We start from the raw sequence: 25546 nt of genomic DNA, 5'->3' as shown, positions 1-25546 counted from the left end.
TATGCACAAGCCTAAAACTAGTCAAAATAAAGAGCTCAACTACACCTGCAAGCACAATTCTCTGTTGGAAGAGCAGAAAGCTTTATTCTAAACTAAAACATTCTGCACTATCCTGTTAGTACCTTGCAATAAACACATGTGGGTGTAGACAAAACAGACAATTTGCATGATGTACTAGATATGACAGCAGCAATCTAAGACTGGCAAGTAGCAGGCAGCCAGCCCTTTACCCTTAACATACTATATGCATACTAATTTAAGACCACAGTTAATGAAGCTAAATAATCTTGCTACCAGACACTGCCTCTGTAGAATCTGCCTCACCCAACCAGAAGTGCTAGGAAACAGGTAACATCTGCAGAACAATTAAGTATCAGTCTCCTTTTCTGCAGATTGTTTACTTCTTTTCAATTGTTCACTGTTATTTACAGAAGCTCCTTGTACTGAGGAATTTCATATACACATACACAAGAAGTTTTACTATTGTTATGCTCTAAAAGAAAAAAGAAAAGCTTTGGTGGTTCCTTCAATTCTTGTCTTTTTCTAACAATAAAAGATCGCTTGGATGTGGGCAGCTCCAACAATAGGCATGTCAATCACATACAAGCTCTGTGGGAAAATTCTGTTGGAAAGCTCAATTTTAGGATTGCTACTGCATTTTTAGAGCACTTCAAAATTATCATGTAGTGGAATAAAACAACGTGTTCTCCATTCTCTGCTCCAGATAATTTATAATCTAGTATTTTGATAGCCTTGGAATACAACATCATAGCACTGTAGTTACTTGTCTACCAATATAACCTACAAGCGATGGCAACCCTATTCAAATCTAAATTAAACTTAAATCTACTTTTTCTGAGCAAAGCTGTTTTCAGTTGCATCAATAAAAATAGTGCATGTATAAAAATGTATCCTTTGATCTCAGTTACTCTGCTGCTGCACTTGAGATAAATACAATTTTTCCATTTAAGTAATATTCCTTTAATCCATATTAACAATGGGAAAGAACAATGTTCATTACCTCCTATTACTGCTTTTAATGATTCAATGAAAAAGCCACCTGCACAGTTATCGTAATAGTAGCACTTCACTGAATCTTCATTGAGATGAAGATTTTCCCCTGGACAAACCAAGAATTTTCTGTAACTTGAATTCTTTACAAAGCAGATTAAATAAAGAACTACAGACAGCGGCAGCTCAAATGCTTTTTTGGCTCCTGTGGTTCTCAAAAGAAAATTTTGCAGTAGATTTGTGCACACATGCATGCATATCACGCAGTGAGGTTTGAGAGAACAATTCCTTACAAAACAATAACAGTATATGTAGTATTATCAAGACAATATCAGGAAGACAAGCATATTTCATTGTTATGATATACAAGAAAAACAAACAGTACTTTGTAAAGGATCTTGTAATTTTCCCCAACCACTGCTTTTCATGATCACCCAGAGTTGCAACATTCCCTGTAGGAGAGGTTGGGGATAATTAATCTATGAGATCCCTGATGAGGGCTACCACAAAGGCACAGCAAACACACAAGAACTCTGCAACATGTTTATCTACAAAAGAATTTGAAAACTTGTTACATGTTGTAACATATTGTTAAAGGTTTTAACTTGCTACACTCTAACAAGTTTGTAGGTGGTTTGTAGTTGTCTTTGTTGCACTTTGTGTCCATAACATACAAATGACAGAATAACAAAAATTTGAGCAAGTTTTATGAAGTTCAAATGGGAAGGGACCCAACCCCACTATCACCCAGGCAAGAACTACCCTTGTCTACAAGGTCATTGTTTTCAGTTTACCATATTCTTGAAAATATTAATAAAGAAAACTATTACTTATTTGTACCTACATCTTCTGCAGTATATATTTTGCTTCCCTCAAAATAACTTTTGGTAACATTATTCTGCTTTTTCTTTCTGCTTACAGCTTTTCACATTTTGTTTATGATGCTCTTCGTCTTTCCCCTTCAGATTTAACACCATGCTACAATGTAAAGTTAACCTGTGTTGCTTCTCTTCTCTTCCACATTTCCATCTGCCCAGCAGACCAACTGAAGGTAAGATTTGCTGCATACTGATGTGATGGAGAAGCATCACATTAAACTAGTTTGCAGAAGAGAAATCTGTAAACCTTTGTAAATAAATAAAAAACTTCACTTGAGAAAATGGTATTGATAAATCCAAGGACAGTCTTAAGGAATACAGTTTTATTTGGGTGAAAAGTAAATCATCTGATATTTGTCTCCTTTTTCTCTAGTGAAGCTTAACCTCAGACTACACTTGACAAAGATCTGATTCAGCCTGAGACACATACATTAAGGGCTGTTACATTATCGTAACAGGGTATGGCCTCTGAATAGATGGGTTAACATGTAACCAGGGGGTGCCAGCCAAGGATTATGCCAATTTCAAAGTCAGCTACTTTGTAATTTAATACACCTTCATTTCAAATTGATCTTAATTTTACTGAGGATAGAGAGGACCGCACTAACAAAAAATAATCAGAACACCAACCAAGAAAAGACTACGAGGGATTATTACACCTTATATCCCAGATTTTACTTTCAAGATTCGCTGTCTCGGAACATTCAGATGCAAAGAACTGTGTTTGCAGTTTTAACAGAATAGTCACTATTATGACTAGCATAAATATTTGTCATGATAGGTGCTAAAGAAAATGCAACAAAGCCTCTCAAGATTAGGTTTAGCTCAGTTGGCTGGAGTGTGGTACTAATAATGCCAAGATCATGGATTCAATCCCTGTATAGGCCACTTGTTTGAGGGTTGGACTAGATGATCTCCAGAGGTCCCTTCCAACCTTACCGATTCTATGATTCTCTCCCCTACAGGCACAAACTGACCAGCCAGGGTGGCATCATCCCATCCAAACCACTGTGAATATTTTTCACAACTAAGTGCATCATATGTTTGTTTTCATCTCCCCGTGAGGTGTCAGGAGTTAGCAGGTTCAAAGATAAATACATCATACACTTTAAAGATCTGATTTGGTATGGTGACTCTAATCTTTATCTGCTTCTGAAGAATAGGGACCAACTCTGCTTCACATCAAGATTAGTAGAGAGAGCTAGTTGCAAGTGCACTGACATAGCGTGAAGATGTATAGCCTCAGCTTCTTCAAGTACCCCACTCATCTCAAGAAAGAAAAACTTCTCACTACCCCAAGCTATGAGTGAACATGTAAATAGGACAATTGATAAGTCATTTCAGTGAATAATAATGAAATCATAACAGACAAACCTAATTCAAACAGATTACTTACTAAACAAATGGTACTTAAAAAAGTTCTGTACCAAAACAAGTGGATACATAGCATCCTTTCAAGGACTTCATCAGTCTGGGGCTCTTTCATTTTATAAGTTGCTGTATACCAACATAAGTATTCTACTGAACAGAAGAAGGTACTTTTCCTTGGGGGAAAAAAAAAAAAAAAAGGAAAAAAAGGGAAAAAAAAAGAAAAAAAGAAACAGGTGCAGCTGAGTGATGCAGGTAACTACAGAATGGCATTTTTCTTTTTCACTCTAGTTTAACGTTTGGTTGTGACATCATAGCTAACTATCAGTATAAACCTTATATTTTAACCTACCCATTTGTCATAAGTACTTCTGCTGCATGAACAACAGAGAAATGGAGATTATTAGCCAGAGGTACCTCTTGTCTGACAGCTAACTAACTCCCCTTGAACCAGATTAACCCAGTTCTGTCAAGTCAAATAACCAGGAAATGAGCCATCTGCCACAGTTACCATGTTTCCTATTTGGCATGCAACAGCTCTTCAAGCAAGTATATTACATTCACTCCATTTAAAATATCAACTCTTTCAATGGAATTTCTAAGCACTGGATTATCCTGGGGTGCATTAGGAAGAGTATTGCCAGCAGGTTGAGGCAGGTGATCCTGCCCTCTGCTCAGCCCTGGTGAGGCCACACCTGGAGTACTGTGTCCAGTTCTGGGCTCCTCAGTACAAGAGAGACATGCAGCTACTGGAGAGAGTCCAGCGTAGGGCTACAAAGATGATTAAGGGACTGGAGCATCTTCCCTATGAGTAAAGGCTGTGAGAGCTGGGCATGTTTACCCTGGAGAGGAGAAGACTGAGAGGGGATCTTATCAGTGCCTACAAATACCTTAACAGGGAGTGTCAAGAGGATGGGGCCAGACTCTTTTCAGTGGTGTCAATTGATAGGACAAGAAGCAGAGGGCACAAACTGAAACAAAGGAAGTTCCATCTGAATATAAAGAAACATTTTTGTACTGTGAGGGTGGCAGAGCACTGGCAGAGTCTCCTTCTCTGGAGATATTCAAAACCTACCTGGACCTGATCCTGTCCAACATGCTCTAGGTGACCCTGCTTGAACAAGAGGGTTGGACTAGATGATCTCCAGAGGTCCCTTCCAACCCCAACCATTCTGTGATTCTGTGATCACAAATATACAGAGCTGCAAGCTTTCTAGCAGGGTTATCCAAGGTGCCAATGAATTACATTATACATTAGGCCTTGCTTGGAAGTGTAGACTTTTGATGGAGGCTTTAAGTTGTCCCTAATTGCCCCAGAGAATCAGAAAGAAATTTCCTCTGGGTTGACCAATTCCTTCAAGTCAGTCAGCCAAGAGTAACGGTATTTATGCTGCACCTGCATGGTTCTCAAACACTATGTAGTGCAGCCAGCCCTCACACTACACAGGTTTCCCATCATTTTGTCATAGACAGAGCCTACACTGGGGTGTGCACTTGAGACAGATCTCCTGCAGCTATAAGAAGTGTATTTCTGCCAGCCCAAAGGGCTTTTAAATGCAGAGCTAATTTTCCAATTAGATTTTTCAGTGACATTCTCTTCACACTGATGATCTTCTCTCACTTTCTGTTCCTATACACCAAATGAGGACCTGGCTCATTATGCTACTGAGTGCAGCACAGAATTTCTGAGTATGAGAAAACAAGTGCCAAGTCACAGTCTCAATGACATAAACACCAGACTGGTATGGACAAAGATGTTGGACTGGCTGTGGAATGTCGTCTGAATATACCAGAACTACAGAGGCATTTTTTTTCCATAATAGCAGAACTTAAGTCCTTAAGTCTGGACTGAACTTTAAGCAGGCAAACAGTGGACTTTAGTAAGACTGCAGTACATACTAAAAACAGGCGTGCACTCAAAAACTTCCTGAAGCATGGACTAAATACAGAAAGCAATAAAATTAACATCTTGATGAGTCACTTCACCTAACATCTACAATATTATTTTTTTAAAATTTATTGCATTTGGCAAGTCTAATAAAAGCTACTTTGTCAAAGAAGAAATGCCACATCATCCTAAGTTACTGGCGATGGGAGACAAAGATCAATAGCTCTGTAATTCCTACCTGATTTAGCAGAGTCAGTGCAGATAACATAAGCAATAATGCATACTTGCAAGATAGAGTCACTAATTCTCTTCCGTACCCAGAATCAAAACTCAAACCCTTCCTTGATTAATTGCCACACTGAAATCATAAAGTCGCACCAGATTCAGTCATCCTTACAGTCTACACAGCTGCACAGCCACATTTGGATTTCTTTTACTTGTATTTTTAGGCATTAGAACACTAGAACATCTCCCAAGTACGCTGCCCTACTCAAATATAAAAGTTTTTAATTCGGTACTATCCTGAAGTGTTTGAAGCTTAAAAGCTTAACCAAGTTATGATGTTCTAAGTGAATTTCTGCACCTTATTCTTAATGAGGACAAGAGTCTTGCTGGTTTCAAAGAGCTGTATACTATTCCGGGGCCTAATTCTTGAAAGCTCTTCACCACAGCTTCCGTATGTCAAAGAACCCACTGCTAACAGCAGAACTGCTTAAATGTTTAAAAATGAATAGGCATTTAAGAGCTTTGTTAACTAGTTAATGACTCTAGAGGCTGGGAGCTAGAAAATACTCTTAGAAAGTCCAAGAAATTCAGGCACAGCTATGCTGCCATTGCATTTCTAGCTGCAGAGTTAGCTCACTTCTTATTGGCTTGAAACCCAAATTTTTCTTCAACAAATTTTCTCATTGGCTTCTGTTAGACCTGTCAAAACCTATGTACTTAAAATTGTACTGGAATTACTTCTGTCAGACTTAGGACCATTTTCCTGTCTGTGACTGCTGTACCAAATTTTTTCTGTCTTCAGTGAAGTTTTAAATTCATACTGTAACAGCAATTTAGTTAATAATGGTATTGCAAACACACAAATCAAAATAAATTACTTTCTTGAACTGCACAAGCCCCACAGAGTTAATCTGAACAAAGAAGTGCAAACATTTACTTTTCTTATTTAACACACAAAATTCTGAATATAGACTGAAGAGATTCTTAGAGATGGTAACAGTTTTCCTCAGTTACCTCTCTACTAAAACAAAGTCATTAAAGCTTTTGAAATGTTGCAGAAGGAAGAGTCTGAGGAAAAGAAATCTGTACAATAAAGTTGATCCTTCTCTAAAAAACCATGATACTGCTTTAGGAAACCACCCTTGTGTTTCATCAGAATTTTTAAATGATGACTTCTCAGTGAATGCATCTGAGCTTGCTACACATCGTTCTTCATAACAGCAAGATAAAATGGAGATGCACAAAGGAACCAGTTACAGCCACCTTCATCCTTAAAGATATCTACAGAAATGGAATATTCCAGAACCTGCATACTTTGGCTACATAATTCAAATCCCAGCACTCAGTTTTAAGCATCAATGAACAACAATGTTGTGGTATCTATCCTGTGGGCCACGTAGTGCTGCCCTTGTCTTCAGCTACATTCACTGGCAATCCTTTGGTCAAATTCATCCTCTTTCCAGACTTGCTTCTCCAAACCTGGGTTAAACCAGCCTATTGAGTGAAACCCGTAATATAGTGAGGCAAAGGAAGGGAGAATCCCATCCTTATGCTCACTATATCTCCACTATCCAGGGTTTACTCAGACTACTTGTATCTCCATAATTATTTATTTGGGCAGTCATTGTCCTGGTTTTAACTGTTCCTTATATGATTGAGAAGGCCAGACTTAATGACAAGTATAAACTCACTTAAGTGAGTTTAATCCCTATCACATAATCTGTTAGGTCATTCAAGATGCCAGTAAAAATGACCTGTTACTATAAATAGGTTGCTGTATGATACATAGGAAAAATAAATCCAATATAAAATACTTTAACTGCACTAGCAAAGTGGCCATTTACAATGAATTGGGACAACACTCACAATGCTGATTCTTAGAAAAACATAATTTTCTTATTTTCTCTGTGCAATTGGCAATTCCAAATATCAAAGCTCTTGATTAAATGTATTACCAAAAACAACTGACACTCTGGAGATCAAGTAAAGTTTGGGTGATAGTGGAAAAAGTAACACTGAAGACATGTTTGTTAAGCCTGACTCAGTGAATGAATTCTATGTTCTCTCCAAGACTGAACATAAAAATAATACACTGCGGAAAGATATAACTTGAACACAACAGATTTGCCATCATAAAAATGTTCAAATTCAAGAAACTCAGTATTAAGGCTGTCTTCAAACCTGGGTTTCTCCATGTTATGCAACAGGAAATTGTTGGAGTGAGTCAGACAAAAACTTAAAGCCTCCTTTGTACAGGAGACCAGACTGGGTTTCTTAAGGGACCCCTTTCAGCCTTCTACTGTGTGCAGCTCTACTGAGTTCTGTCAAAATGCAGCAAGTGTACAGCATATGTGGGACTGAGGCCCAAATATTACAAAAGGTATAGGTCTCAGGCCGGAAGACACAACATACTCAGTGATCACTGAATGTCACATAGGGTCTCTTTGCAGAAAGAAGCCCAGAACGGGTAACATCCTGGGTTAGGGTGGAGAGACTTTTCTTCATGTGGAGAGGGAAGAATGAGAGCTACAGATTTCACAAGTCATGAGTCTGTGCGAGGGCAGAAAATAGTCACCTGCAGCCGAGTAAGAAGCTAATCCATTGCACACTGAAATGCAGTGTCTAAATCTCTAATTTGGGATCCACTCTCAAACAGGAATCTCAGAGAAAATACGTTGAGGACTCCCTTGGTGGACTAAAAGAAAGCTCAAAAGCAAAGCAAGCAGGAGCACCTTTACCTTAGAGGAGATACATTGCTTACTTCTAAGTAGTGTATATGTACAATTATGTAATGACAAAAATACCTCTTTCTTCTTCTGGAGATAATTTCTTATGAGTATGTTTTTGTAGATAATATAAGATTATCCTGTCTTACACTCCCTTCCAACCCAAATATTTCCATGGGCTAATGATCTGGTAAATGTTATCTTTGTGTCACAGATGACCTTAATGCACTGAAAAAGATTCTAGCCTCTGGCAGTTTTTTTCAGTTCCTCCCTTTTAAATTCATCTAAGTACTTTAGCATGCTAACTGGTGGCAGACTAATTCTTCCCCAGATATGAGCTTGACCCCACATACTCTTGCAAATTCACTCACAGATTCATCTTTGAACTCCATGGACCTCAGATTCCCCCCCGCCTCACAACTGCTGTGTCTGCATGTCTAGGCAAAGCATTAACACAACAAGATGTCTGTGTTTTCTCTTAGCTTTGGAATTCAGTCTATGCACATGTGAACACCACTGTCAAGTACAAAACAGGGATGAATTGGTCCCAGAGCTAAAAGCAGCTACTGGGCTGTAAACATGTTTTGCTTTCTTTTCCCCTGCACTTGTGTTTCATACACAGACACAGGAAAAATGAATGCACTATTGCTTGGCTACAGCAAGTAACTGAATCTTTGTTATGGCCTTTGCATCATATCAGTGGCTACCTTTCAGCTGAAGTATTTTTAAATAGCATCAAGCATAATAGAGATGCTGATGAAATTCCAGACATTCTGCTATCTCAAGTTACCTAATAAAGTTTTGCTGACCAGTCCCAGCACTGCTGTCCTACAGTAGATACCTTGTACCAACAGGAATTCTGTCATCGGCTCAGACAAAGGTAACTGGATGCTATTAAGTATCAAGAATCTCAGAACCCTCTTTAGGGCATGCTTAGATGGGGACAGCACTACAGATGGAGCAATTGTTACCGAGTAGTTAATTCATACCAGCTCCTTGCCTGAACGTATCTAGTCGACAGCCAGAGTACCTCTGCGCAGTGGCAAAGCTTATGGTCTCTTAAGAGAAAGAGGATCCAAACCTCAGTTGCCACCTTGAATGTGGGCTCAGGGCAACCCATCCCTAGACAGCAAGGATGACACAAATATATAAAACCAACTCTTAGTATGGTCACCCGTTTAAAGAAACGAGCATTCCTCTGGCTGTAACTTCTGCCTTTCATTTACTCAGTTTCTTTGAACTCTCGTCACTTTGAAAGAAAAATAAGAGAACTAAGAATATTCTGTAAAAATTAAGAAGAATTAAAAATAAGAAGCACAAATATTCTTAAGTGATCACATGCAGAACACATACAAGAATGAATTTACTATGTTGACTATGCTTAGTGGTTTCTGTTTTCAGTTTTCTATAGGGCAGACCGTCTGCTCATCTCTGTAGGAAGCTGGAACAATAGTGAGAGTAAAATTACAATAAGTTAATGAAGTTGCAATGGGTATCACTTGATATGTAATGTATCTTAAAATAAAAATGGCATCTCCAGTAACAGAATCTTGAAGTAAATGCTTTGTAGCATTAAAGAGCAAGCAGCAAAGAGACTATCAAAAGTCAGAGAACAGTGGTAAGTCAGCATAGTGCCACTGCATTCCTTGATCCTTCTTGGTGGTTAAATGTTTTAGGTGTAAGCATGTTTGTGTTTGCCAAAGGATTTCTGCATTAGAAAGTGCTAAACTATGCCAAAATTCAGATTTGCTCCACTGAAGACCATGTAAGTAGGTTGAAAAGACTCAAACAAACTGTTGGGAAACCTGTCTTTCTCCATGTATGGTATTCCTCCTCCTCACAGCATGACAAAGTATTACAGAGTAATGAAAGAATTTGCTGCCTAACAGATAGCATCGGCACTAGGGTGTACTGCACAATAAACCATGAAACGTAGACAGATCCTTCAAGGAAAATTAATTAGTTTTACATATGTATATCTCCTGCCCCCCGTATGGCTAACTGACACAGGAATCTGAAGAACTGAAATAATGACGACAATGGTTCACTCCAGCTACCCAACCTTCAAGCACTTTTGTCTCCCAGGAATAAAGGATGCTGTCTGCAAACTGCGTAAAAAGAGTAGGCTCAAGCTTTAGAGATTTTGAAGAGTGAAGTTGCACTTCCAAGCACACCAGTAAAGTGGTATTACACGTACCTGAGCTCAACTAGTACATTTTCGTATGGCCCTATAATCAGCAGCAGGCAATTAAAAAGTGACTTGAAATGTACGCATTTCATTGAAAGATCTCCAAAATACTTTTCCTCCTATTGCCAAAGCAGCAAGCCATACAAGGTTACACACAGAAGGATAAAACAAATGAATTAAGACTCCACTAGAAATTCCATTAGACCATGCAACAATCTATCTAGAAAGAGTTTTCAGCTTCCTGTTCCTGGAACATTTACCTTTGAACTAGAGAAAGAATCAGAAAATAAGTTCTATAGTGTAGTATGATCTTAAAGGTGATTTCATACATCTTTTCCACCTCCCATTTTCATGACACTATGTCTTCATTATAAGTATACCTCTAATTTCAACTACAGGTCATTGCAGACAAATGACTCAGAAGTGAGTCATGTAGGTGTTAGACTAGATACTTCTTTCACTGTTTCTAGTAGAAGTTAGAAATTAGCATTCCTGCAATCAGTGCAGAATAAGGCTTATCACAGGCTGAACTCTATTAAGGTGAATATGTAGCAGTTAGTGATTACAGGAATCAAGAAATACAATAATTGCTTTAATTAAGTTGAACAGAGAATGAAAATGAGAACAAGAGTGTGTGAGTCTAAAAGCAGATAATCCTTTGATTAAATAATTTGTCATGGATTCTGTAACAGTACATACAGAAAGATGTGTTTCTGTATAAAAATGCATTTTGTTTATGCAGGAAAAAAATGCTTCCAAGGGAACAGGAGAGATGCATGCTGAAAATACAGCAAGAAGTTCTAGCTAGAAACCTGCTAAACATTAACCTGTACGAGTCTGCTCAGTATCGACTGTGGCAAGAAACTGTATTTGTGCTAGACAGTATACACAAATATATTTCTAACGTTCTATAAAAAGACCATAGTTATAGTTTATTCCAATATTTGCAAATTCCCTGTTCTCTCCCTACCAGCCTTCAGTTCATGGTGGTTTTTATAATGCAATGATTAGCCAGGACTGTAATGACTCCAGCTGTAAACCAGCTGTTTACTCTAATTTTAACTATAAAATGATTTTTCTACATTAAGTAAGAGAAGAGGAAGAACTATTTTTTCCACTGCTAAAACAAAAAACATAAGGTGAAGGATAAAAGATGCCAGAAGGAACCAGTCAAGCCAAAAAGTCATACTTTTAGGCTGTATGTGTTCACAAACCAAAGATCTCATTTCATTCAAGTGAGCCCAACCCAGCACTCTTGCATCTAGAACACACAAATTACACCGACCCAAGCAACAGGCCCTTTAGTTCAGTAAGGATAACTTACAAGCCAAGCATTTTTTTTCCCCTCTGCTAGAGAGGGATACAAAGTCATAGTCATACAAAATGTAGGTTTTAAATGCATGAGACTCTACCTCAATATAAGCTTTAAACCAATTAACTATAGAGATCTGAATGATTAGAAAAGATTAGAGCATCCTTAGAATACTCTTTGCCCTATTTATTCTTTAAGAGAATAAGCTTTTAATGCCAAGAAGTGCTGATGCTAATAAAGACAGGTGGTTGAGTATACCAGCTTCTACCTTCCTCCCACCTGAATGAAGAAACACAGTAGGTCAAGGGCATCTTTAAAGGAGAGACTGAATCACAGCTATTCCTGAACTTATTCCTCTTTATGTTTACCTGAACAGACAGGTCAGGACCACTGATGGAATGCTGAGGGTGAACAATTACTTACAATTATATATTTAAATTAATTTTAGTGAGATGACTAACATTACCAGAAAAGTCTAAGAAAAACACTCACTGTGGCATAAACAGAATTTGATCTCCCACATCACAAATAATTATACTAGTGGTCTCTAGGATGAGAACCTTTGAAAAAATCTTGATAAATTTCAACAGAATGAGAAAATAGTTACAATTATAGCTAGCCTTTTTTTATTCAGTATACTTTTTCTTCTTTGAAGCAGAACAAACTCTGCGGGTTCCTTAATTCCTAAGAGGAATACATACACTGTATTTGCAACTGTACTGTTATCTGGCTGGAATGCAGAGTTCAAACTGAAGAAAATAAAACCCTTGCTTTTAACATTTTCAACAAAATGTTGAATGGGCAAAACACTTGCTAAGTTTCAACCTCAGTGAGGTGCAGTCTCAGAGATAAACTACACAATGAAGGGAATTTATATTTTTTTGCACTTGTAGACACCACTACACTCTAAAACCAGAATTAAAAAGCATTTGAACACAAGAGTTTAAATGTATTTGATTACAATTATCTTAGAAGGGAGTTAGGAAAAAAAGAGTAAGAACAACGATTATACAATGTGCTCTATTTAATGATGCAGACAAACTTATTTTGCTGATAACTGGGCATTCTAAGGTATATTTGAAACAACCTCATTATCAGTATTGTGTTCATTCCTTCTTCCTTATTTGGATTGTTAATTCATCTCTTTGGCCTCAAAAACTGCATAATCAAAGGGAAATGGATTTTCAGTTCAAGTGTTAAATGCTGCTAGAAAGTGCATCATCAGGTCTAATTTGTAACCTGTTGATATGTAAAGGAAGGCCTTATTTCAAAACAATCCAAACTTACATCACTGTGAAGCTTCTAGTTAACTAGGCTATAAACTAGTTTTTCACAGAAACATGGAATCAGATTCTTTTCTGTTACAAAAAAGGTACAGCTCCCTGAACTTCAGCAAAACGTCATCCACTATACAGCACAAGAACATTTGGCCCTGTGTCCCAAAATAGAAGTGTTATTACACATGCTTGTTTGCTTCCTGACAGACTCCTACACAAGGGCCTTCATAGAGGAACCAGTTGTTGACAATGTAGAGATTAAGCTTGCAAATGTCAGTATTAAACTTTCATTAAAAAGGAAAAGTCATGGTAGCTTGTAGGGAGGATATGACAGAGATGAGTGGTAGAGAGAAGATAGACTGTTCTCTGTTTCCTTCAATTAAAAACAAACAAAAAAAGAACATGATCCTCAAATGACTCTAGTAAAAGTCAGGTTTAAAACAAAATGAATTAGTTCTTCACATGACAGGGAGTAATTTGTGGAACTCCTCACCAGATGACATACTGAAAGCAAAAAGTTTACATGTGTGCAAAACGCGATAGGACAAGTACCTTGGACATTATTAAATACACAAAACACATTAAGGTCAAGAAAGCCTTGAGAATACTCAGAAGCTGGTCAGAAGAGCAATTGAAGGAAACATCAGACATGCTCTGCTGTTACTCCTTCCTGGTCACGTGTTTATGGCCACTGTTGGAGGCAGGACGCTAGGCTAGATGGATCTCAAATCTAAGCCAGGACAGGCATTCTTATGTAGGATAACCTGCTTTTAATAGCATCATTCAGTGAATTCAATGCTGTGAATGACCGCAAAAGAGATGCAATAGCTGATTGCACTGGGACAGCCTGCCACAGCTGCTTCTTTACTGGGTCAGTAGCTATAAAGTGGTAATATTCATTCTATTTCTCTCAGCAACATCCCATAGACCAAAGCTATGCAGCCTTTAATTGAGGTAGTTGTAAGGCATTTTCTAATTCATGTGGCTGCAGCAAATTTCATGAATGTTAAACTGATGAAATAACTCATTTTTATTCAGGTGTCAGTTTATACCATCATTATTCAGTGGCATAGATGTCTTCAGGACAAATGCAGTCAATGATTTTATATGAACACAAATTTTCAAAAAAATCTTTAATAGTCATTAATTACCATTTCCTTAATTAATCAATTAATTACCCTGAGTATAATGTTCTCAGAAAATGATAAAAACATCCTTGCTAGAAGGGGAAACAAAGCTATAGTAAAGCTTACAAACCATAACGAAGCATGAAACATCCTAGTATTTATATAGGAGATTTTCACCTCAGTTGCTGTCGACATATGTCCATAAGAATAAAGCCAAATTAGTATCTCTCTGCTCTCCTACCTTGCTATCATTTACACTTCTAATAATTGGAATTCAGTGGAGCTCTTCCAGACCGGAGTAATAAAAAGCAAAATCTTAGAGTTTGCAAAAAACACATCACTGCTGTTCAAGTACTGAACTATTAACCTCTTCAGTTCCCCTTTCATTTATTTTTGTTCTCTCAAGGCTATTTATGTAAATGACCTCTTACCTGAGACCGTACCTCTTAATAAATGGCTAAAGGTTACTTTGCTTCACTTTAGTACAACCTTAACCTACTTCAATTACTATAGAGATTGTCACAAAACACATACAAAGGTCATGAATTGTGATACAAAAGCAACAGAGAGATGTGGAAAACTTTCTTTTTTAAAGAAAGGGACTGCAATATAAAAAAAGGAAACGACAAACATAGTAATAACCCTGTGATATGCCTGAATGTTGGCAACTACAGCTATGTAATATTATGGTATTTTCTAAGGGAAAAAGAAAAACACATTTCTAGCAGTTTAAGGAGACCAGCTATTTAAAACTGATGAAGTTTGACAGGTAATATTGTGAGCAGGAATAATTCCAGAATTTATAAAAGGTTAAAAAGACAATTTTTTTAGGCAATCGGATGTTTAACCTAAAAGCAAGTAACAGGCATCTTTCTCTCTGTAGGGGAAACATCCACACTTGTGGAATGTAACCTCCCCTGATATTGATAAAGAATTCAGTGAGCAATTCATCTTCCAAGCCCATCCCCACAATTTATAACTACCTGTCACATATTAGCTGGCATGACTAACATGCCATATAATCAGTTAATGACCACAATTCAGCTTCTCATGGCTGAAGTACCAATAAGGTGTCAGAAGCAGAGTTTTAGATTTAAAAAAAAAAAAAAAAAAAAATCAAACATTGACAAAATGACACAGTAACATTGTTCTCTTGCTGGGTTTACATAATAAGTGTGTGTGCCCATTGACAACAGAGCTAAGGTCAGTACTAGAGGAACATTTTATTCTCCCTGGCAGTTTTGAAAATGGGAGTCTGATTTATATATTTACTGTAAAGTTATCCATAATTAGAAAACGTATGATCTAAAAGAAAAACATGACCTAATTAAGGGAGAAATTCAGCCTCTCTGGACCTGCATCTCATGTTACAACTGCTTTAAATCAGCCTTGGAAAAGCTAAGTTGCATTTCTGATCTGAAAATCAAAATACTCACATGGAGAAGATGTTTTCAAGCACAGAATTCAGCAGTGTCATTTTTGAATAAGTATGTGAAGCTACAGTAAATTATAGTGTCTTAAGCGTCACTATTGTTTTAGTTACCACTGTAAGATTTCCAGCACACAGAGAAGTCTTTCTTAATATGGAAACTTAAAAGTTCACTGCCGGCAATCAAGGTCAAATGGTGCTGGGATTTAGGGGATAGATCAGATTTTCAGAACCTACATAGTCAGACACATAGAGCATGCCTGTTCCCTTGTGTAGCTTGCACAGTAAACTCTATTGCTATTGAGATGCCCTCGGTCTTGCTTATTACAGGCAAGTCTTCAGGCACGCAGAAATTCGGCACCAATAACACCAAATTCGGTGTTACAGTCGCACCAAGACGCACCAACCAGATGTCTGCTGGACATACTGTGACCTTAACAGTATTTAAAGGAAGGCTTTTCAAAAATACATCGTACTTCTACTGAAATCAATGAGCACTTCATTAATCAGTTATAACAAGAAGAGGAATTCATTCAGTGATGAGCCCTTCTGAAGATTGCACCTTAAAAGTATTATAGATGAAATTAACGGCAAAGGCCAGTATGAATTAAAGCCCCACAGGCTGTAAAACGTCTTGTATTTCATAATTTGAAACAATTCTGACTGCTTGCAATATGCCATTGTTATAAAGACAGCACTGACACTGCCAGCTTACTGGGAACAATGCCTATGATTTTGTGTAACTTGATTAATTTAGTGACTAATAAATGTGACACAGAATAAACATTGAAAAATCTGAAGGAGGAACTGAAAGACTTGTGTTAGTAGAAAAATTTTCATCCTCTTGCCAAACCCTTTTTCTCCCCCATGGGTACAGCAAGGATGTTAAGAAACAGCTGGCTAGAGTAGAGGCTTACACGCTCCTTTTACTTTACCTTGTTTTTTGGTGCTGACTTTGATGCTTTCCTTTCTAAAGATGTTGTCGTATTGACTGACAGGGACTTCTCCCAGGTGGGTTCCTAAACATGATCCAAAAAAAATAAAACAAATCAAACAGACAATGAATGAAAAACATACAAATATAGATAGACACACACACACACACACACACATACACATATAAAAGGATTTTATTTTCTCTACATAAGCAATGATATAACCACTGGACATTTCTTTATAAAAAAAAAAAAAAATTGCCAGAGAGTAGAAGCAAAATTCCTAAGTATCTCAAATGCAAAATTTGCCAACTGTGTTCAAAGGAGTAATAGTATACTAGAAATATGGAGAGCAGCATAGAAAGTAAATTTTGTTATAGGTTTCTATTCCCTTTAAATGTGCTATATCTTAGGTATTTTATTTTCATAATGTACTAAAAAGAAAATACTGCTGTAGTGAAACTCTAACCAAAGAAATATCACCAAAAGCATTTTTTAGTTTATACAGTTCTGCTTTAACATATATACGTAAATATTCAGGATTGTACTTAGTAACACTAGATTATAAATCTGTCACTTGTGGTGAGTGCTTTACTAACTTTCAAGAGCAGAAGTGTTTTGTTTTAGCACTACATACATGGAGTTGTCAAAAATGGTTGAGCTAGGAGCATTATAAAGTATTTTCAAAATTATACAAGGAATTGTTAGAGTCTCATCTGATCTTTCTCTTGCCTTCCTGAATCACAGCCTAAACATAACAATCCTCCCCACTTGAGATTCAACAGTCTTCTGTAGGTGAAGGGTTTGGAGGCTTATAAACTTTCCCCTACAAATCTCATATTGCTCATTTCCTGTCAGCTCACATCTTAAAATGTCATTCTGGCTGAATCACTATATACCCTTATTATAAACATGCCCATCTGCTCACTGGTGGACAACTGTGAAGTAAATACTAGCTGAGGAAATACTAAACAGAAAACCAGAGATAGACTTTCACAGGTGCTCCTTCTCAGCCCCTGAACTTTCCGCCGTCTTCCTCTTATTTGAACCCACTCCTATGCTCTGATGCTCTCTGGCCCAGACAAAAGAGAACTAGCATGACTTGCCCAAATGAGGGAATACTGAATGAAATAGAAACCTTGGTTGAGACCTTTAGAAGGGATTTTCAAAAGGGATCAGTTCCCACTGACTTCTGTGGGGGAAAGAATTAATCCAATACTGAAATCCAGGCATTAACATCATGCTAAAATGGTCTCAGGCATGAAGGAAGCATAAAGAAAACTATCTAGACCCTGCAGGCTTAGCCAGGGCAGCATTACATGGATTAGAAGTGGGTGCCTTTTTTCCTGATGAAAATAGGGATTGCTCTTGTGTCCTTCGCATATATAATCAGAGGGGTCAGAGCCTTGAGGTGACAGAGGAAATTAAATATTCATAACAGGAGTGTAGAGGAGACCACTCAACTGTGGAGTGAGTTTTCAGCAGCTTTTTGGTTTTATCTAGAGGTTAGACCCTCATGCTAAGGTATCTAAGTCAAAACAACTGAGGAAGGGGAAAGAAACATTTATTGGCAAAGATCTTGGTTTTGCACCTTATGAAATTATCAGAAACACTAATTTTTAAAAGTACTCAGTGAAAATGGAATTTTACTATGGACTGCAAAGGGAGCAAAGTTAAGACAGCATGGAGAACCTTCTGACCGTTGTACTTTTCCTAGCCCTTTCCAGAGATGAAGGGCTCAAACTCTGCCAAGAGCTGAATGATCTGGTCCGACTGTTTGACTGAATGCACAAGCAAGCACTCAACTGAAAACAGTGCTGCTGAAGGTCTTTCTCTACAAAAATCCAGGCTTAGGGGCTTGTGCAACTGGGTTGGGCACTGATCAAGCACCAGATACTTGGCTACAGATGCAGTTGCATGTGATGGTCTTGCCTGTCTCCTTAAAAATTTAACTGCAGGATTGCAAGACATAGTGCATACATTTTTGTTGACATTTAAAGTATAAAATTGATTTTGCCAGCTAATCCTCCCAGCTGAAGCAGCAGCTTTTGTTAGAAGACTGGAAACAAACTAGATAAAAAATGCAATCAGTTAAAACCATCTAAAGTAAAAGGGTTGCTTTGAAACTATTCTTTTTGGCAAAAAAGAGACTAGTTCCCACAGCTATTCAGAGTGAAATCTTCCTGCCCAGAGGTCATTAGAATGTACCTTCATAACATTCAGAACCTTGAGCTTTCTTTTTTTTCCTTTTTTTTTTTTTTTAAACTAGGCTTTTTCATTTCAATTTTTAATTAATGTTAATATTATAATTTTAATTTTATAACTTGTCTTGCTTTCTCTTCTGCATCAAGGGAATAGGACTGTTTGCTCTACCACCTAATGGAGAAGGAAGGGAAAGGTCTTTTGCATTACTTTCCAAAATATGTCATCAAGCATGGAGCAGCATTACACTCTTATCACGCTTGTGCTCTAAGGGAAATATTTATGTGATCTCAGTGGACTAGTTCTTAAAATGAAAAGTGCTCTGTCAAGAACGCATTAGAGGAAAAAGATGAAAGAAGAAGAAAAACAACAACAAGAAGCTTGCGTAGCTTTACAATACTTTATGTGTTTTCTTCTAAGACAACAGTGACCTAAAAAGCATCATATCATAGAAGTTGATATGTTTTACCCAAAATCAGCAAAAAGGATAATTCCAAGGGTGAGTCTCATAATAATTTTGCCTGTCCAGATTCCCCTGGCCATTCAGACTAAATAAAAATCATCTTTGCTGCCCATCTTTGATCATTGGAAAAACCTTGTTAATCACTTTTTGTAAAGATACCATTTCACTACAGTTGTAATCATACAGCAGTGGCTGACTGTACAATACAGGACTATATGCAGCTGCAGTTTGAACAGCAGTTTTAAGATCTTTGGACATGAGAGGCCCCAGTTCAAAAGCATTATTATTGTTATTACTGTAGATTTCTTAAACCAGTTTATTCAGACAGATCATAAAATTGGCAATACTGCAACTCAGACTGATTAGTTTTTAAATACGTGAGTTATCACTCAGTTTATTACCACAAAAATCAATCAGAACCATACTATAACACAACAGGAATTTTGCTTCAAAATAGAACATAAATAACATTGTATGTATATTATAAGATAATGTGGTAAATGCATAGCAGTTCAGATACACTGTCAGAGGATAAACAGCTCACAAATGATACTATCCAATAAGAAATAGTTACTCATGAATCTTCAGAATCTGAAATGTGCCTCACAGAGCAGATAGCTAATCAGAACACTCAACCCGCTTTTCCACTCATTTCTCTCTAACAAGCCAAGTCTATCAATCAATAGAACTAAGACTTGCCCAGACCTTCACAATGTCAGGAAATTAAACCAAAGCTTAGATAAAAGTCTTAGGGATTATAATAATAGCTGGCTGCAAATGAAACCTCTTATGTTTAAAAGCAAAACAAAACAACCTCTGAACTATTATGGACCAAAATATCAAAGTTCATAATACTTTTAAGGGAAGAAATTCCTCCTCCTTCCCTCCCACCCCCCCAAAAAAAATACACACACACACACATATATATACACACACACAATTTCCAAAGAGAGTACATGTTATGCTTCCACTTGCTGGCTACCTGCCTAGATGATCTTGTATATCTCATTTTACTAGGTGGAGTGACAAACTGCAGAGGACCTTCCAGGCAAGACATCAGGGATCTGAATGTTCAATTCCTTAGTGACCTGGAAACTATTTTAAAAGAAAGCTTCCATTTTGTGAAAATTGCACTTTTTTAACATAGTGTTTTATCAAGAAAATTTCCCCACCATTTCTAACTACGATATGTCTGAGTAACGAGCAAGATGAGGCTTTACAGAATTGGGAACAAAGCAGAGACTAGAATGTGACTTACAGAGATTTTCTGCTCTCTTTCTTTCCCAAATATGACCCACTGAGAAAGCAAGCTAAGAAATCACTTCAGATGGAACAACTTACTTATCTTTCCCTATGACTGAGTAATTTTTGAATTAGTGAGTGTTCCTGAATCCTCTCACTGCACATGCATAGCAAGAATAATAATTCATCTAAAAATAGCTCTGTGGAATAACATTTCTTCTTCTCACCTCTGAAATTTATTTACTTTTAGTGCCCTTACTACAGACTCTCTGACCCTAAAAATCTGTACCTGATTGAAATGCTTACTCCTTTTGGAAGTCTGCAACATTGTGGCCCTCCCTTAGTCATGACCAACATGGTGGACAAGATGCAACTTCCTCTACTCGAGCAATTTTTTCCATCTTGCTCAAAGACAAGTGTCATGCTTTCATGACTTTGTCTGCATGATCCACGCATTCTTGTTTTCATTTTAAAAGAATAGTATTTCCTCCTCTTAAAAGTCCACCAACTTTATTGCCAAAGCATGGAAGATCTTAAGATGCTCAGATCATGAGGCATCAGGAATCATGTGTGTTCAAAAAGCTAGTGAACACCACAGGGTGTATGAGAAGAGATACATTCCCATACCGTAATGAGATGACATGAACCACTACTCCCCTCTTCCTGAGTATTTGCTCCAAAAACACGATTTAATGTTGATGTTGACTTTGGGAACGGTAAAAAGCATTCTTTCAAAGAGCTATCTAGCAAATCTCAACAGGCTTTCCTTACTTAACTTTGCTACGTAAATCTAGATGCTTGTATTTCTTGTGTTGGAGCATTTCGCTTGGTTAAGTTAGATGGACACAAAAAGGTCAGATCTTTATAGAAGACCGCCAGGAGAATATGGAAGTTGTCAACAAGACCCAAAGACAAGGCGAGCCCTTCTGTTTGGGCATACCTCATTCCTCTCAGGCAGTCATCTGTCTCCTGAGGCAAAGAGGTGGACAACATATCTCACCTCACATGGGTAATTAAATCTTTCAGGCAAGTTTGTTGGAGTAATTCTGGTTGTGTCACCATGGATTTTGACAGCTTAGATCTGTGAACTACTGCAGGAAGTCTCCCATGTTCCCATCTCTGTACCTTCTCAATCACTTATAAATCCCTGGATGTGGCAGACTGTTCTGGCTTTTGCAACTGACTGAGGCTTGAAGGGGAAGGAGACATACCTGAAAACTTTCTGCTGGGCTCTTTTAAGTACTGTGGCTTTCTAAAATTATGTTCTTCTTAATCTGTTTTTGATACTTAAGTGACCAGCAGCTGCTAAACATCACTCTCTTCTGCCAGATAGGTCACTTCCATTGCCCAGAAGTTACTGTGACTTCAGCTAGAGAGATTAGAGAGGACCCTGCAAAAGAGTCATCAATAGTACTGTCTCCTTCCATGTAAGATTTTTAGGTGAATGTTAGTAACAGCTGTAAGTTGAAAGAGTTTTCCTTTATTTACTGATCCATCACGTGAGAAAGTAGCCAACCCTTCTCAAGATACATTAGTCTGACTCATACAAATTGCCCTGCAATTCAGATTAAACAACCGTCTAGTAAGTCATTACAAAGACACAGATGCTGAATTCACTTGAGTGGCAGAACTCAGGATCACACTAGACTGCTCACTTCTGCCAAGGTCAAAGACACCAGGTTTTTATAATCGCCTCATTGTCTGACCACTTCCCGTTCTAGCCAGTGAAGGTACACTGACTTTACCAGTGAGGGTGTTTGCAAAATCCCTTGCTGGGTGCAACTGACTTGAACACAGGAGCTTGTGTCTTGGAAGGGAGTAATCATCTGACTCACTAATAGACAAGAGGAAAGGAGGCTATCGCGAACCATCCTCGCTGACCATTTTCTGCACAAACTTCTAGCTGCTTCCTGCAGTGGAGATGGCACAAGCCAGAATTCAGATTAAAAAATTCTGGTCATTTTACTTGTTTTTGATTACTTTTTCTGAACTTTAGCATCCCTTGATGTTATGTACATGCCCTCTTCCTACCAAAGATACTGTACTTTAATTTATCATAATGCTTTTTGTTAAATTACTCCAATATATTTTCTTCTTTAAATAGTAATCGCTATTTAACATTTCTCTTTTAGTGCACTCAGAAATTGCAGCTTCTAGAGTGCACCAAACCCAGCTGTCAGAACAGGTGTTTTTTAGACTCAGGAAGGTGTTTGAGACAAGCAAGTAACAGAATGGCAAAGGCTAAAGACTTCATACTGTCTTAAAGTATGACAGTCCATCATCACTGATGTGCACAGAATAAATGATCACCATGCGGGAAAGCTGGGATGCCTCCTAGAATCATTTCTGCTCATTTGAAAATGTTTAATTTTTAGGAGATGTATTTCCTTCATCAATAAAGGTGAACATCTTAACTAATAAAGAATAAAATTGTTGAACAGAATCAACTTCCAGACTAGTGATGAAAATTAGCCTATGAGCAGAACAGACTTTTAAAACCACAAAACAATCAATACTAGAGAATATAAGTGGGAGGCAGGCTCTGTCATACTAATCTAAAAGATTTCTGAATTGAAGCCTGGAATGTGCTTGCCTTGATGATTTAAGAAAATGAAATATTAGAGATACTCACTTTGAACAAAATAATTCTTGCTAGCTCTTCACATGGAGGCTTTTCTTCTTCCTTTTTCAAACTCTCCAATTCAAACAAGGTACTGTAGTTTTCCAGCATTTTAGTCATTATCTTGTTGCAGATCTCTTGTTCCTTTATCCCTTCAAATCCTGAAGCCACACTGAAATCGGATGGAACATGAAGCACAGTGTTATAAGTACTTAATAGACAAATGTTCATGCACAAAGTCCTTGTAACATTTCAGTAGCAGATACAGGCTGGCTTGTAGGCACACGAAAAACTCTGTCTGGGAAAGAAGGATTATACCTATGCTGGTTACAATTATTACAGTTTATCTGCAGTTTTTCCTATTGATATTAAATACTGTATCTGCTAGTCAAACAATCTACTTTACAGAATCAATGTAGAGATCCAGTTGAGACAACTATCAAATGAGACACCACCGACTTCAAAATACACTTATCTAAAAGTTGGGTTCATGATTGCAGTACAGACACCATGACGTGCTTAAAACTCTCCAAACAGTCAAGGGGAAAAGTCAGGTACCTCCAAAAAATGATTCATGATGACCTCAAAGATAAATGAGAAGAATGAGTCAAAAAACAAAACACTACCACAACAACAAAAATTCACAAAAGAAACTAACATGCTGAGCAGGACAGTAAAAGAAAACGTTAAGCAAGATCTCTGCAGCTTAAGGTTACCTCAGGCTGCACGTGTTTCTTCATCCACTTTGTGAGTTGACCCTTCTCTTTAAAGTAAGCTTTTAACTTGCAGGGCTTTTCAAAACACAGAGCAGGAAGCTGCTTTCAGCAGAACACCCTAAAAGATTCATCTGAAGAGAGAGAGATGGCTTCCAACCTCCACTTCCTGGGAGGATTGCCCAACTACTTGGCTGCAGAAGAGGATGAGAAGATGCAACTTCTTGTCTTCTTGAAAGGGGCCCCTGTGCAGCCAGGAATGCTTGTCACAGAGCTTGAAGGTACACACAGAAGAAAAGGCAAGATACTGATTTGGAAAAAGTATTGTGTTCCATTCCTTATACTTCACAACACATTGTCCTCTGGTTAAAAAAAGAAAAAAATGTATATATGTTTGTGTATATATGTACACATACATACACACACACTTTTTCTTTTTGTGTATATACATAAAATATATATATATATTGTGTGTGTGTATCACATATACATATGTATGTATGTATTTTTTATGTATACATATACACACAGACACAGATACCTATCTACCTATATATACACACACACATGCATACACCACCCCCCGTCACCAGGACACTTGATTAATTTAAGCATCTATGGAGCATTTTTTTTGAATGCAGACTTTTCTGCATGTCATGCCCAATACTGACTAAAGTCTTGTTTTAAATGCAAAAGTAGGCTTTCTGGAAAGTATTCAGTGTTTAAAATATTTTTCCAACACAATACAGTTTTTCCAGCAGACCCATTCTCCTCTATATCATCCACCAAGTGGCTGCATGGATGTGAGTCCTCTAAAGATTTTACAAAGAATGGTGGAGATAGCAGATCAAGAGGTACAGAAAACATGGGAAAGACTTAAAGAGATGGAACAGGGAGGCAAAAATGAAATGTAAGAAAAAATTTACAAACAACTGGCTACTGTAAAAGTGCTGTGACTAATGTTTATTGGGGCCACACACACACGAACAACAAGGCTCTGAAGACAGCTGCTCCCAGAAACCTTCCATCAAAAAATGCCTTCCTGTAAGCTGTACATGCCACTGATTTCTTCTAGTGCTTTGCTTTCTACAGTGCATCTACCTGTCAAGAGGGAAAAGAATCCCACTACAGCAGAGTGCAACTGGTAAACACAAGAAGAAAATCTTTACTGCTGTCATTTCAACACTTAATATACGTTAAGGAGTCCCAGGACCTGAAATAAAAGGATTTTACATTGCAGATGCACCTCTGCATTGTCCAGTGTAAAACAGGTCAGTCTACCTTAAGTCAACTGATTTCATTAGTGTCAAACCCAGCTTCAGACTAAATACAGCAGAAATAGGACAATTTTTATTGCTGGATATGTGTGTATAATGGGGGGACACTTACATTAGAGAATGTCACATATTCACTAAAGATGACAGCTGGTCTGAATAAAAGAAAATGTATGAACACAAGAGATGTGTGTAACCATTCTAACATAAGGAAACTCCTCTTCCCAAGCCAATTGATATGCTGCAGACAGAGTAGGCCTACTGTAGAGCTTCCCTGCTAATTTAGGCAACTCCTGACTAGCAGTTTCCCAATGTATTTCCCTTAAACAGGGCACCACTAAATTGGGTCTGGTGCCCTAAAAATTCTCATTCCTAGCAAAATGCCTGATAACGTAATTTCAAGTCAAAATAAAGATTTAAGATAGTTTAAAACAATTTTAGAGCAGAATCTTGACCTAAACCAGACCTGCTGGCAACTATAGTCTACATGTCACTTAGAGGCAACAATTAACACCAAAAAATGCTTCCTGTTTGAAAAACAATCCAGACTAGTAAATTGCCGCAAAGCACACAAATATTGCTTTGTTTCTGCACAACTCTGTGCTTTCTTGACATCCTTTCCCCACATTACTTCCTCTGTTAAACCCTATTAAATCAAAGCTGTGAAA

At 37.6% G+C, this 25546-nt stretch overlaps 1 protein-coding gene across 6 annotated transcripts in view; it reads right to left on the bottom strand.

Moving 5' to 3' along the window:
* Positions 1–25546, bottom strand: part of FAM13A (family with sequence similarity 13 member A) — a 134326-nt gene that overhangs the window by 84844 nt on the left and 23936 nt on the right. For all 6 annotated transcript variants that reach the window (XM_062574218.1, XM_062574215.1, XM_062574214.1 and 3 more), the window contains 2 exons: positions 22904–23063; positions 16365–16448 (listed from right to left, as the gene is read on the bottom strand). In XM_062574218.1, the coding sequence (XP_062430202.1) occupies positions 16365–16448; positions 22904–23063 (244 nt within the window). The remainder of the gene's footprint in view (positions 1–16364; positions 16449–22903; positions 23064–25546) is intronic.

This window comes from Rhea pennata, chromosome 4, assembly GCF_028389875.1.
Source record: "Rhea pennata isolate bPtePen1 chromosome 4, bPtePen1.pri, whole genome shotgun sequence".
NCBI classification, from domain to species: domain Eukaryota; kingdom Metazoa; phylum Chordata; class Aves; order Rheiformes; family Rheidae; genus Rhea; species Rhea pennata.
Note: the sequence above shows the minus strand (reverse complement) of the source record. Positions and strands in the feature narration are given on the sequence as shown.